Source organism: Sceloporus occidentalis, unplaced genomic scaffold (assembly GCF_023333645.1).
Source record: "Sceloporus occidentalis isolate IW3139 unplaced genomic scaffold, rSceOcc1.0.p SCAF_4, whole genome shotgun sequence".
Taxonomy (NCBI): Eukaryota; Metazoa; Chordata; class Lepidosauria; order Squamata; family Phrynosomatidae; genus Sceloporus; species Sceloporus occidentalis.
This window is the reverse complement of record NW_028316984.1, coordinates 135016866-135032198: the sequence shown is the minus strand read 5'-3', so window position 1 is coordinate 135032198 and position 15333 is coordinate 135016866. Positions and strand designations below refer to the sequence as shown.

At 43.5% G+C, this 15333-nt stretch overlaps 1 protein-coding gene across 4 annotated transcripts in view; it reads right to left on the bottom strand.

The window, feature by feature from the left end:
- Positions 1–15333, bottom strand: part of CSTPP1 (centriolar satellite-associated tubulin polyglutamylase complex regulator 1) — a 198590-nt gene that overhangs the window by 21512 nt on the left and 161745 nt on the right. For all 4 annotated transcript variants that reach the window (XM_089521578.1, XM_089521579.1, XM_089521577.1 and 1 more), the window contains exons 5-8: positions 12290–12375; positions 8391–8586; positions 5228–5337; positions 2310–2373 (exon numbers count right to left, since the gene is read on the bottom strand). In XM_089521578.1, coding sequence (XP_089377704.1) covers positions 2310–2373; positions 5228–5337; positions 8391–8586; positions 12290–12375 — 456 coding nt within the window. The remainder of the gene's footprint in view (positions 1–2309; positions 2374–5227; positions 5338–8390; positions 8587–12289; positions 12376–15333) is intronic.

Here is a 15333-nt window from a genome sequence, read left to right as displayed (position 1 = left end):
AACAGACCAGTAGGTAGTGGAGTTGTAATGAGGGAATCCCTAATCATTCCTAGCTAACTACTTGGCCAATGGTCTTTGAAAACTCCAAAGACAGCACAACAACAAAGGGACTAGCATGTGTAGGCAACTCTTGGAGATTAGGAGGCCACACTGTCCTCTCCAGGAGGCTAAAATAATAAAGTCACCCCCCAAATTCCCAGTAGCATCCTCTAGGGGGCATTTTTGCTATGTTTTTGGTTTCCCTCAAGCCATTTAGACCTAGGTGAGCCCTTTTTTTACAATGACCTAGAAATCACTTACTGTTTTTAAAAGGTCCTCTACTATGCCTAAACAACTCAATGGGGGCCAAAAACATTGTGAAATCCCCCCTTAAAGGGTGTTGGGAGCAACTGTTTGACCCTGGAGGCCCCAGGGCCATGACAACTGCCAGGCAACATTTTGTCCACCCTAAACTAATGCAATGTGTCACCACTGTCAGTCATACCATCTCCAAGAAAGGGAGCAGTGGCTTTAACTGCAAATGCACCCTTGGCCACCACAGAAATCTTGGGTCTCAAGGCTGAATCTGGGACCAAGACCAGCATCTTCAGGAGTGTAATCCCATCCGACAAAGGCTAAATCCCTATCCCTTGATCTGCCTTTGAACGAAACAGGAGCATAGTACTGCCTAGTCAGGATTAAGCTTTAATTTGTTCACCCTTATCCAATTTATTAGTGATGATAGACATGCTGGTGAAACACTGAGCTTCCTTGGTGTTCACTGGAAAGGGAAAACATACTTTAGCTTGATATCAGTGGCATGAAACCAAAAGTCTCTTGGACAAACTCTCCCAGTAGTTTCATAAATACGTCAAATAGCATGGTGGACAACGGAATCCTGCAGCACTAACATCTTAGGCTTTCCCCTTCAGGAAAGAATAAAGCCACTTTAAGCCAGTTCCTCCTAGTCCCATCCCAGTAAGGCAGCCTGGAACAATCCCATGGTCAGTGGTATCAAAAGCTGTTGAAGGGTCCAGCAGAACCAAAAGGAATGCACTCCTCCTGTTTAGTTCCTGTCAAAGATTGTACACCAAGGCAACCAAAGCCATCTCCTTCACCAAAAACTAAAGTGGAGGTGGGAGGCCATTACTGGCTAAAATATGGTGATAATGTCTCCCATACTTTTCTAGAACACCATGGCGGAGTACAGACAGCGGGAAAGGGGCTGTCCACACCCACCCCTTTTCTGGTTGGGTTGGAGGCAGAGCAGCCTCACCGGCAGCCCCTGTGACCGGCGCTTTTCCAGGCCATGGAGAAGCGGCAAAATGCTGCTTCCCTGTGGCCTGCAAAAGGGGTGTCGTTGGGGCTCCATGCCCCAGGACACCCCAACAGCTGCAACCAGGTGCCGTTCCCGCAGCCATTTTGTGGCTGCGGGAACAAAGCGCGTGCTAGAAGGAGCTCCGTTTTGGAGCTCCTTCTCGCGCCACTGTTAGGCTGCCACAAGCGGCCTGGGGCAGCATGAACATGTCACGCCTGTGCCGTGCCATTTGGACGTGGCGCAGCCGTGACGTCATAATGGCAGCGCCCATGTTCACAGGGCGCCGCCAATATGCTGCTGCCGGCACGTACTAGGATTAGGGAGTGTCTACATTGAGCCCTGGTGGCGCAGTGGTTAAATGCCTGTACTGCAGCCATTCACTCAAAACCATAAGGTTGCGAGTTCAAGACCAGCAAAAGGGCCCAAGCTTGACTCAGGCTTGCATCCTTCCGAGGTCACTAAAATGAGTACTCAGACTGTTGGGGGCAAATTAGCTTACTTGCTAATTAGCTTACTTGCTGTTCCTCGCTATGATCTTTGGAATAGCGGTATATAAATAAAACAAATTAAATTAATTAAATTAATTAAATTAATTAATTAAATTAAATTAACCCTAATACAGTACCAGCACTCGTACGCCGCTTTTTGGCAGTCTGTACCTGCTCAAGTCAGTTATCAAGGGGAGGGGGGATGTCATCTGAATTTTCCTCTCAGCTGCCCAAGCCAACATAACCTATGCTGTGGATCATTGGAAGTCACAGCCCAACACTTGGACTTACATACTTTGCCCTGCCCAACCCCCTTTTGAATTTTTTTTTTGATGTAGGGTGTTTTTTTTATCTCGCCTTCTAGGATTCATAACCAAATACCTTTGCTCATCATGTGTTATGGTAACTGTAGAGAGCCAGGCTGCTGACTCCTCAGCCACACCACCGCTTTCTGAACAGATACAGGAAAAGATTATGCTATCTTGCTCACTGCCCTTGTAATTTAAACCTTTAAAGGGACTTACAGTTTCTCTAGTTCCTGATCCATAAGTGGGTCAACTAGTAGCTCAGCTTTGTCTGGGAGGGCTCCTAGAAAACAATTGAAAGGAAAGGATTAGCCTGAGTTTTGAGGAAGAGCAATTGACATATTCTATCTACAACAATGATCCATGATGTGAACTGACTCCCATGAGAGGAGGTACAAAATTAGTGCAGACCTGTAGATATTTGCTCCTCAGCTGACCAGAACATGAATACAGTATTCATTGTTCAAATACAACTCCCTGTGCAGTATATAATACATCCCTCTATTTCATATGATAGCAAGCAACTGCTAACTATTGGCTATGTTTGCCAGCCTCTCTCAAAATACAACAGATTTTGCAGAGCTATATGTATCCAGATGACCCCTTTTTCATAATTGCTGCATTTGAGTCATTGTGGGGTATGCTGGCTAGGGCTGGTGAAAACTGTAAGCCAAAAACCCTGGCAGGCACACTCACTTTTGCTACAGACTTCCCAACATTGGGAATCATTGGGGGGCTGGGCTGGATTCCCTCAACAGACTGGGTGATATCAAGCGGCACAACCATGTCTCCACCTGATGCCAAATGGCTTGATTGGACCTTTCCCACCTAGCACTTTTATTGTGGCACCGAACTTCCTGCGCTCTCCTCAAACGCTTGAGAATGTTGGCTGAGAGCATGGCACTGGTCCTCAGTCACAGAATCACAACAAGGGTTTGCTCCCTGCCAATCTTTCTCCCTATCAGTGACATGAACTCTGTGCCATCCTTGCCTTATCCTTGTCTTTGTAAGAAGCATGGAAAGGCCTGGAGGGTGTGCCAGTCTCTTCGGAGGACTGGTAAACAATACTTAAGGAGGACTGATGAATCAACATTGACACAGGCGTTAGGCTGGGCGTTGCAATCTGCCTGACAAACTCATCCCAGCCTTGTGCTAATCCCTAGCCTTCTCTTCCTCTTCAAGGCCCCAGTGAGACTGGAGGGAGTGTGGGGCCCTGCCTGAAAGCTCCTTCCCACTCTGAAGCTCTCGTCTGGAACTGCCCTCGCTGCAGGGCTTTGGGGAGCCTGTGATCCCCGTAGACCAAAGCCTATTCAAATCATCCTGTGTGTAGCAGGGAAGATGAAAAGACACCAAGAGAAGAATCTGCCTTGCCTTGCCAGGGACAGAGCACCTGTTCGACTTGCGGCAGCTGCCCCTCCCTGTGCGAGGCCTCAGCAGGAGGCTGGCAGGGGGCCAGGAGAAGAGGCCTTCCTGAATGGAAGGGAAAACCCATGCATTTTGTCCATAGTATGGTGGGCAGGGCTTTCTCAGCCCATCTGTTTGCTTTGCACCTTGCTAGAAGTGAATTTGCTAAAAGCCAGGAAGAAAGGCCTGGCTGGGTGCAATCCAGGCGGCCTGTGAAAGCACCGCTCTCTAAGCCTGTTTGCAAAGGGGATTGCAGGCTTGTCTGCATGTTGCCTTTGATATATAATCTATGTGGAGCTGCTGGGTAAACAGCCCTCCATCAGGAGAGCATTAGCAGCTCAAATGGTCAGCAGGGGCCTGGGGCACAGGGAAGGAGGGAAGAACAACCCTGGTCTGTGCTGTGATGACATACTGCTTTGATAACAAAGGAACAGCCAGCAGCTCAGGATGGCCATTTACAACATTAAAAGAAGGGATGTACCCAGGACTGCACCTGCAGCAATGATCTCTAATAATGTCTTCCAAAACACTGCCACTTGATGAGTGTGTGTGTGTTACTCTTTCACCACACTATCAATGCCAGCGGGAAACATACAGTTTTTGGCTGCTTCTTCATATGTGTGTAGGTGCAGGACAAACACAGCTTTGGAAAGTGGAGAGAGAGGGTGTGACTGGAATTCAGCCAACTCTGGTCAAAAACCAAAAGGCCTGGTACTTCTTTTGAGGCAGAGGTGCATTCCAGGTGCTTACAGCAGCTTTAATTACTAAAAAAAGAACAGAATTCTGCTGTATGCACATACATATACAGTATGTCTAAGGAAGAAAATGCACACCCATTTGTTTACTGAGCACATTTCCCCCCACTATCAAACAGTGAGAAGAGGGACCAAGATTTCTGCTGGGAAGGGCTGTCTCTCTCCTATAGATCATCCTCCGGCTTCTGAACTTGGGGCTAAAGTGCACAATCCTATAGTGTACATTGAACAAGTGAAAGAGGAAGCAGGACTCTGAAATGACTGGACCAAGAATTAAACCTGGAAGAACTGTTGAAGGAAGAGGTATATACAATGCACCCACCCCATACACAGGCTTGCCATCCACAGCTTTAAGCTTACATTGATGGCAAGCCCTGGATGTTAAAATTGTGTGCATGCCAGTGGCGCATGGACACAGCACCACACGCAGATGTGTGCAATCATTGAAATAAACAGGACTTGAGGTCCCACGTTTTTTCCCTTACACGGGGGGGGGGGGGGGACAGATCTGCTGTGTATACTGATTTAAGTATTTACGTACAATTACACTGTATTTAAGTACAATTACTTTTCTTCTGTTAAACCACAAAATTTAGAGTCAACAGAGATCTATAGTCAGCTGCTTCCTATATGAGATCTATGATTCCGAATGAATGGTTCTCTTTTGCATGCTGTTATCATAAGTTTGATTATAACACACTGTTATAACAACAAAAATGTAATGTATCAAGGGGTTGTTAAATGTTTCTATATGGAAGTTTCTAGATGGAAAGTATTTTCGCTGTAATGCCTGGAAACAGAAGACCTAGATTTTTTGCTTGAGCCATCAAAGCTTCTTTGCTCCAGAGGAACTTCCCTACAATGCCTCTACACTATACTTGTAGCATATTGTGGTCCTGAGAATGGTACAGATATCGAAAGCCAGTCATCATTTTTGATACAGTCAACCACATAATAATGCAAGGAACATTTCTTTACCAAGGGTTCTGTTAACTCCCTGATGTTTGGCAAGAGCCATCAGAAATCCATAGAAAGTCAGTCTCTGCACACTGCTCAGAATTTCCTTGATAACAGCAGATGGAGGACAGCTAGACAAACAAAGAGTAAAACAGGACAAATAATGTGGCATCAGTTAGCACTTTGGTCCTAGATGTGTTTCAAGATCCACCTGAAACATCATATGGCCCTAAGTAAATTGGTTTACTTTACTCTGGAGTCTTTTCCCATCTCCTGGTTTTATGGCACCCAAGCCTATAAGCAATCCTTGTATTTCAGAGAACATATAGGTTGGGTTAGCATGTTTACAGAGAAAACCATGGAGACTGCCAGGTTCTCCCAGATTCTTTGCAGTGGCTGTAGATTTTGTGGAAGTAGCAATGTGCATTTTTTAAAAAAATTCTCACGGCCATTCTGGTAATTTAAAAATAAAGCATGACATAACAGTGAGATGCCTTCTTATTTCTTTGGGTTAGGGCCTGAACAGACAGGCCAAAATAAAGCTACTTTGGGTCACTTTGGATGTTTACTGTTTAAATGATGCACGTGTCTAAGAGACTGGAAGCTGCTTTGGGGCAGCTTCTGGCTTCTTAAGATGCATGTGTCGTTTAAACAGCATACATCCAAAGTAAACCGAAGCAGCTTTATTTTGGCCTGTCTGTTCGGGCCCAATATTACAGTTCTGAACGCTCCCAAACAGAACCCAAAGTGAGAACAATTTCTCCTTGAAGTTCTCCTGTGGTTTTACTCATCATTGCAGACTACTCATTGCAGACACATGGTAAAAGCATTAGTTAACAGATAAAAGGAGAGGTTTGTGTGTTTAACCTTTCTCCCCGTCCCCAGTACCAAGGTGCCCACCAAGTTCCCATTTTCTCATTTTGGTGCATAATGCTGGGTAGAGATTACCTGTTGACAAGGTCCCTTAGAGGAAGCTGGGGATGTTTAGCCTGGAGAAGAGAAGGTTAAGAGGTGATATGATAGCCCTGTTCAAATATTTGAAAGGATGTCATATTGAGGAGGGAGCAAGCTTGTTTTCTGCTGCTCCAGAGACTAGGACCCGGAACAATGGATGCAAGCTACAGGAAAAGAGATTCCACCTCAACATTAGGAAGAACTTCCTGACAGTAAGGGCTGTTCGACAGTGGAACACACTCCTTCGGAGTGGAGTGGAGTCTCCTTCCTTGGAGGTCTTTAAGCAGAGGCTAGATGGGCATCTGTCTGGGATGCTTTGATTTGGATTTCCTGCATGGCAGGGGGTTGGACTGGATGGCCCATGCGGTCTCTTCCAACTCTATGATTCTGTGATTCTATTCTAAGAGGTCTCTTGATGAGGTGTGTGGGCAATTTTCTCCTCTCCAGTTGTTTTTCAGCCGTGTAATTTTATCTCCCTTACGCAGGACAGTAGAGAAACAGCCCCAATTAACTTGCATATTGGAAGAAAATGTTCTCTGTAGGGTTTTGTGTATGTATATGTATGTTTTCTCACTCTCTCTCCTCCATTCTCTCCCTCCTCAGCTATGTGTGTATGAATGAAAGAGAATATATAATCGAGAACACAGCTGAAATAAAATGATGGGAAAGGATGGCACTGTCGGCATGTTATGATTTGCCAGATTACAGCAGCCATGCTGTTACTTGTAGGTACACTTCTACAAAACTCATTTTGTGCCTCTATCCTGATTATAAAAATTGCAAACAACCCTCCCCACAAATAAAACCTGGGGATCTTTGCTTCTTACTCTTGATAGCTGTCAGTAGGCTATGGCTATTACTGTATATACTCATGTATAAGTCTAGAAATTTAGGTTAAAAATTGACCCAAAAAAACTGAGTTGACTTATCTACGGGTCAATGTAAGTACTGTAAGTACTGTACTTTAATTCATATGATACACACACACACACACACACACACACACACACACACACACACCCTCTGGTGAAAGACAAGAGCTTAATCTGCCCTGGAACCACTGACCCTCTTCTACTCTCTCATCCATCCAGCCTTTAGTAAAAGCACAAATAGTTATGCCAGCTGGAATTTTGTAAGTTGTTGGCATCATTTTCCTTTGGTTTGTCATTTACATCCTTCATTACATGTCCCTAAGTTTTACCCCTCACTTATCCATGGGTCATATCAAAATCCATAATTTTGGCTCCAAAATCTGCCCTCGACGTATAAATGAGGTTGACTTATAGTTGAGTATATACAGTAAGTAGTAGGAAACAATACTTTGCTTGTCCTCAGAGGCAGTTTTGCAGGATTCAGTCCTGACATCACAGTGAGTGTTGGGGAGAGCCCTGACTCAAACAGCAAATGCCACACTCTACTTTGTTTAATCATGTTTGTACAGGGATGTAATGCTTACTGCAGCTACGTACAAAGAGATGGACTAACCATACCCTTATGGAAGGATCAGTTCATAAATTTGGCCAATTTTAGCCAGCAGTTCCAAGACAATGTTCCCATTCTGGTAATGCCAATGTTGTGGGAAGGCAGGGAGAGACATCCAATGAAATCCGAATCTAAATTTTGTGTCTTAGTATAGTGGTAAGAAGATGCTCATTTAAAATAAAAAGTACAATACAAAATATGTGTTTTTGTGGGTCTTTAAAAGGACAGTTCTTCTTTAACTCTCTTCATACAATGCTGTTTCCTTCTTATTCCATCTCTAATAATCCTGCATCCATCCTAATCCATTTTTTCCAGGTTCCTATATCATTTACATCCTAGGTGGCATTGAACCAAGGTAAAATAGTTACATTCTAAGTGCTTCATCTCCATTGAACCTACAAATTCAATAAATCCAGAAGCCTCTAGCTACCAGGCATTTAAGACTCTGGAATTTGAGGTATGCTCACTGTTACAGGGTAATCTGAAGCAGAGCTGGTGATAATCGCTTATGAATTATCATAAACAGACTGGAACTATTATTTCTGACACCCATGTACACATGTAATACTACTTTTTGCTGGTTTCAGGAAGCAGAAAGATAAGGATGGGGCTGAGGATATAAAACATGTCAACTGTCTATTCTTAAATCTGTAATATAATTTCCTTGCCTGGATTATTCTTGCAGCTAAAGTTTCAAAGAGCCCCAACCTATCCCCAAGGCAGGCCAGCTGACCAGCTTCCACCTTACCTGTACTTGGAGCGGTCACATAGAGACTCAAGGCACTGGTAAAACGCAGATGCCTCCACCCCATCAAGAGGGCTGCCCTCGCTCAGAGCTTGGCGTGAACGATGCTGCCCAAAGGATGATGTGGGCACAATGACAGTGTTGGGATTCTTACCCGTCAAGAGCTCTTGATAGATAGCAGCCACGCTTTCCAGGAACTCTGAAAATTGAGCAATGACATAAAATTCATGGGCATTGGCCTACAAAGTGCTTCAAAATCACCTAGCCTATAATATTATTGACTGCACAGCAAACTAATGCCATTTCTCTTCTTGCATGGGGGCCTCTTGACAGCATAGACCATATGGAAGAATGTGATTTGACTTGCCTTGTTATGCCATGAGAAGCCCCCAGATCCCACAGTAATATAGCCTAGTAACAAACCTCTTCAAGATGGGACAAGAAAGCCACTCAAGGATTACAGAGTTTGATCTCTAAGGGCCTTGTGGATGAACTGTATCAATCCTGTCTTTGACCAGGGTTTCAATTAGACTGTTTTTGTTTCTTTCCTTGTTGATTCTATGAAGGCCAGTGAAAGTCAAGGCCACCCAATCACAGTAGTGGCTTAAACACGCAAACCGCTGTGATCAGAGAGATAAACATTACAGAGTCAGAAACTGGGCTGTTTGGAATTGTTGGGCAAGCCAAGGGAGGTGGGTTCAGCAGGCTCCAGCCAACATCCTAGTGTCCTTCAGTACAATTCCAAAGTAAATACAAGATGGGGCCCAAAGGGAAGATAGGAGAGAAATTGGCCAAAAGTGCTCTCCTTCAGGCTCCAAGCTTCCCTTGCTGTTTATTCCCAGAGTCTAAATTTAAACAAGTTTGTTTATGGACCTGGCGAGCCATTTACAGATGTAGATTCCACTGAAGAGTGGTTTGCATGCATGTGGGTCACTGCAGTAGCATACGAAAGTGCTGAGTCTGGCTAATGGAAAGAAGAATGGAAATAGGGTTCTGTGGTTTGGGTGTGGAGAACTCTACAACAACTTGGGATATGTACACAAGGGAAGGATGACTAGTTAAGGTAATCTTTATGGCTCACAACATTCCAAGCATGCTACATATTGAAAACAGTCCCCATTTTCAATTCTTCTTCTAGGTCTGCTCAGGAGTGACACTCTGAATTATGGCATGATTGGGTGGGAAACAGAACCTACAGAGGGGGCATTAAATGCCATGAAGCTGGATTTCATCCCTTTCCAGAGAGAGACAACAGAAAGACTGGTCCTAGGGATGAGACCTAAGCAAGCAACCTAGGGCTAAGCAAGCAACCTAGCACATGCTTCCATTACTAGCAGCAACATGACGTAAATAGGCATTTGCACGTTTGTCACAAGTAAAACCTACTGCCACCATGGAGAAGCTCTCCCTAGACAGCCACTAGTACCCTCATTCACCCTCTTGCTTTCACTGAGTTACCAGCAGATACAAAAATGCTCCCTAGAAATTGAAAGAACTGGGCTGGCTTCACACACTTCAAATTACTTAAAAGCAAAATACATTTATGAAGGGAGTGTAAAAACTGTATAGTCTCTGCCATATGCGGTAGCTGCATACTGATCTATTTAATTACAAATCGAGCAGCAGCAAAGGTCCGTGGTATGCAGTTTCCTAGCCTATGCACATAACCTGGAGGCTTGCAACTCCTCTGGTATGGTTTTACACTACTCCTAAAGAACTTGGCATGCAGTACAGCCTACTCCTCAGGCCTAATCAGGCATGGAGAGCAGGAGTATGTGCACCACTCCTTCCACCAAAATCCATGGCATGTAGACCATAACAGGAGGATTGGTTGCAGGGTGGATTCTCAGCTTGTTTAGCCAATCCCCCTTTAGACTGTCCTCTTTAATACGGGAAGGTTAGCAGTGAAGTGAGTGTGTGAGATGATGCTGAGGTCAAGTCTTAAGCACACAGGCTGAAAACCGCTACTACCTAAACAGGTGTCAGTGACCTCAGTGACTCCGAGTGCTGTTTGCCAGCTTAGGCTGATTCATCAACTGTGATTTCATCAGGAGAAAACAGTCCTGGCCTCCATTACATACAGGAAGATTACATCCTGGCTAGGCTACAGTAATATTCTCTGTCTACAATTCGCCTCTGAAGGCAATCTGGAAATTTCAATGGCCAGGATAATTGTGGGGGAAAGGTGATTTGATTAAATCAATTTTGCATGAGTTACACAGGTTACCTGTTCATTTGGGTTGTGGTCTTGGAGGAAGAGAAGCAGCAGCAGACACAGCTCCAACATGCTTAGGCCCAGCAGTGGATGAAAAGTCCTCCCCTCCATTAAAACTGTCACTGCTGTGGCCTCAGAGGGAGAGAAGAAGCAGGCACAGCTCCATCATGCATGCAATTTCCATCTTTTGAACATCTGTAGGATCTGTAAGTTTTTGACCATAGAGACTGCCCATCTGCTTGTCCAAGTCTTGGTTATATCACGCTTGGATTATTGCAATAGCCTTCTGGCAAGTGTGCCTTCTTGCTCTCTTCTTCTTCTGCTTTTAATTCAGAACAATGCCATCTGGGTTGTTTTAAATCTCCCTAGACATTCCCATTTCCTCCCTCTGTAACTCCCTTTACTGGCTACCAGGTCAGGCCAGGGCCATTTCCACACTTTTGTTCCCTTGTATTTAGGGCTCTGTATAATAATCTCCCCCAGTATCTGGCACCTCAGCTAGCATGGTATGTACCATTTAGGAATCTAAGATCAACAGACAAAGGATCATTGTTTGTTCCATGAATGTGCACAGTCTTCTCAAGGTTGGGAGCCTTTCAAGATATGGCCCCATCTGTGGAGTAGCCTTCTTTTGGACCTCTGGCTGGAGGAAAGTCTCATCCATTTTGATAGGAGGTGAAGATCTTCCTCTTTGATTTGCCAGATTAAGCTGCTGAGTTGGGCCAGAGGTTGCTGGGATGGGTAGTGACTGTGGCATGTTGGGGATTTCATGCATATTTACAGTGTTATGTTTTAATGTTTTTGTATTTAATTCTTTATGTTTGATGTTCCATCCTTTGGTGGAAGGGGTGTTATAACTGTTGTTCTTGTTTTGGCTGTTGATGTTGTTATTATTATTATTTAGCCCCAGAAATAATTCTTATGTTTTATGTTTTACTTAGATTAAAAGTCTGATGCCAGGGAACTGTCAATTTAACAATTTGAAAGCCACTCTGGGGACATTTCTGGCTGAAGACTGGCAGTATAAATACTCTAAATAAATAAATGCTGGAAGTAACTTTTAAAGCCTTGAGACAGATACTATTCTAATGGCGACATTTGTCACTCAATGCAATTGTGTGTGTTTTTCTTAGCATTTTTATTAAACTGCTTAATGAGAGTTTGCAGGACAGACATTGTTGCTGTTGTTGTGTTCCTCCAGGTTATTTTTAACTTATGGTGATCCTAAAGCAGAGTTTTCTTGGCAAGTTTCTTCAGAGGGTGTTTGCCATTGCCATCATTTGAGGCTGAGAGAGTGTGATTTGCCCAAGGTCATCCAATGGGTTTTTATGCTTGAACGTGGAATCGAACCCTGATTTCCAGAGTCACAGTCCAATACCCAGGCCACTACACCATGCTGATTCTTAAACATATAAATAAACCAACCAATCAACCATGAGATAGATTGGTATTCAAAGTTCACACATGATATGCTGCATGTAGTTTTCATGCTTTATCTTTCATGAACATATTATCTGTAAATCAGTAGAGTTTGAAATAGTCCTCTAACTCAGACACATGTAACTGGATGCAACTTGTGCTGTTCTGTCACAAGGATTCCATATGGCTGTCTGACCCAGTCCTGTTGCATCCGCCCAGTCAGCTGCAGTTGTGCAGCATGAGACAAGAATACATATAAAGGGCTCACCTGAATAGTAAAATTGGATCTGGAAGGCAAACAGGAAGTCTGAAAAAGACATCAAGCAGTCTACAGCATCATCCATAAGAACAATCCTGGAAACAAGAAGAGACACACAATTCAGCAACAACCAATTGCTAGACTAGCTGACTTGCTACTGTGATATAGTTTAATGCAAGCAAGGAAGGCCCAAAAGGAGCTGACAAAAAGAAATTAACATTCTGCTCTGTGTTTGTCTATTTTATTTCTGTATGCAGATGTGTGGCGTAGCAGTTTGAGTGTTGGAGTACAACTCTGGAGACCAGAGTTCATTTCCCAGCTCAGCCATGAAACCCACTGGGCAACCTTGGGCAAGTCACATGCTCTCACCCTCAGGGATAGCAATGACAAACCTTCCTGAAGAAACGTGCCAGGAAAACCCTATGATAGGTTCACCTTAGGACCGCCATAAGTTGGAAACGACTTGAAGGCACACAATAACAACATCAAACCTCTCTTCCCCTCCAAAATAGGATCCAAAGCAGATCATAACAAGACTGAACAAAATGCAATCCAAACAAAAACAACTTATAATGTTAAAATACAATTAGATGAAAGCACAACATACTATTATTTAAAACCATTTTCAAACACATTGCTAAGGCAAACAGAGCCCCATATATGGTAAAAGTCATTTCATCAGCAACTGGCTAGCTACCTGCCTAACTACCTGTTTAAATTATATGCTACCTGTCTCTCAACATGACACCCACAGTGGGTTACAGTATAGGTTAAAAACAAAAACAGAGGTAAAACAAATTGAAGTCCATAGATTTTAAAGAAAGAATTAAACAAGCAGTCAAGTTAAAAACTTTAATTTTATATAATTTAAAAATGATTAAAAACCTAATAGTTAAGATAAAGTACAGCACACTCTATTAAAAATTGTTCTGCAATGGTCAATTTATAACTGAAGGTTGTTTGTTCGATTGTTTGTCTGCAGAAAGAGAGGTACAAAAAGTTACCCCCAAATTAGTCTCAGGATCTGAATATTTGGGCCCAATCACACATGAAGGCTATGGAAATGTAATATTAAGAGTGCTGTAGTGTGAAAAAAAGATTTGCGCTATTAAGCCTAGTCAACAGGGAACCAGAGAACTATGGGCAGAGGTCAGTACATAGTCAAAGAGGAATTTAAAAAGATACCAGTGGTCAAACAGGAGCAGAAACAATGAATGTCAGAAGAAACCCTTCAAACAGTTAAAGAAAGATGAGAAGCAAAAGGAAAGGAAGACAGAAACAGAAACAGAATCTTGAATGCTAATGTCCAATGATTAATGCATAAGGATAAAGAGAACTACCACAACAATCAATGCAGAGAAATAGAAGCTGACAATAAAAAAAGGAGAACATTAGACCTCACCCACAAAATCCAAGAATTCAAAAAGAAATTCAAACCAAGGGTGGGGTTCCTCCATGATCAAAAGAGGAACATAATACAGTGGGGCCTCCGCATACGCGGACTTTTTATAAGCGGCTTTGAGCGTACATGCTTAAGCCGCTGGGCGCACGCGGGGCGGAAGGGGCGGCGCGTCCCATTCAGTTGAATGGGCGTGTGCCCCCGTTGCGCCGCGTGCGTGCCCATTGCACCCCGCGCACCTCTGCGCTGCCGTGCACGAGCCCCATTGTTTACAATGGGGCTCGAGCATAGGCGGAAATCGCCATACGCGGCGGGATCCGGAACGAATCCCCCGCGTATGGCGAGGTTCCACTGTACATGACCATAATGGGGGAAAAATGGAAACAATACACAGAAGAGCTATACAATTGTGAAAAGGTTAACAAGACATGGGAAGAATAAACTTACAAAGCTGAAACCCAAATTTTGGAAAGCTAAATGAAAACCACTCTCAAAGCAATTGGAAAGAACAAATCGTCAGGAACAGATGACACCCAAATAATACTGCTACAATCCACAGAGACAGAATCAAGCTTAGTTTTAACTAAAATCTGCTAACAAATATGAAAAACAAAGCAGTGGCTCACAGACCGGAAGCGATCAATAACTATATACCTATTCATAAAAAAGAGACACAAAAGATAGCAGCAATTACAGAACTATCACATTAATTTCCCATGCAAGCAAAATCATGCTTAAAGGTTGCAGCAAAGATTCCTATCATATATGGAGCAAGATATTCCAGGGGTACAATCTGGATTTAGGAAAGGAAGAGGAACTAGGGAGCATATGTTGGATAATGGAGCACACCAAGGAATTCCAGTAGAAAGACTGCATGTACTTTAATGACTACAGCAAAGCCTTTGGCTGCACAGATCATGAAAAGCTATGGCTTGTACTAAGTGGAATGGAAGTGCCACATCTGATAGTCCTAATGCACAACCTGTAGTCAGGGCAAGAGGCTGCCATCAGAGAATATGGAGAAACAGAATAGTTCCCAATCAGCAAAGGAGTCGGGCAAGGCTGCATACTATTACCCTATCTATTCAACCTGTATGCAGAAAACATGGTATATAAGATTCAGAGGCAGGAGGACATAGGAGGAAGGAATATTAACAATTAAGATACACTGATGACATAAAACTAGAAGAAACAAAGACTTGAATAATTACTGAAGAGGTTCACAGAAGAAGTTGGATTAATGCTGAACACTTAAATAATAATAGTAACAACAACAGAGAATCTACAAGAATTCACCCTGGACAATGAGAAAACTGAAAAAGTTCCCATACATTGGTTCAAATATTGATCAGAATGGAGACTGCAACAAGAAATCAGGAGACTAAGGGGCCGAACAGACCAGCCAGAATAAAGCTGCTTCGGTTCACTTTGGAGGTATGCTGTTTCAATGACACACACATCTTCAGAGGCCAGAAGCTGCACCAAAGCACCGCTCCAGTCTTTAGGACTGGAGTGTGGCTTTGGAACGGTTTCCGGCCTTTTAGGATGCATGCATCATTTAAACAGCATACTTCCAAAATTACCCGAAGCAGCTTTGTTTTGGCCTGTCTGTTCTGGCCCCAAAATCGAGAAGGGCAGCTATAAAAGAACTGAA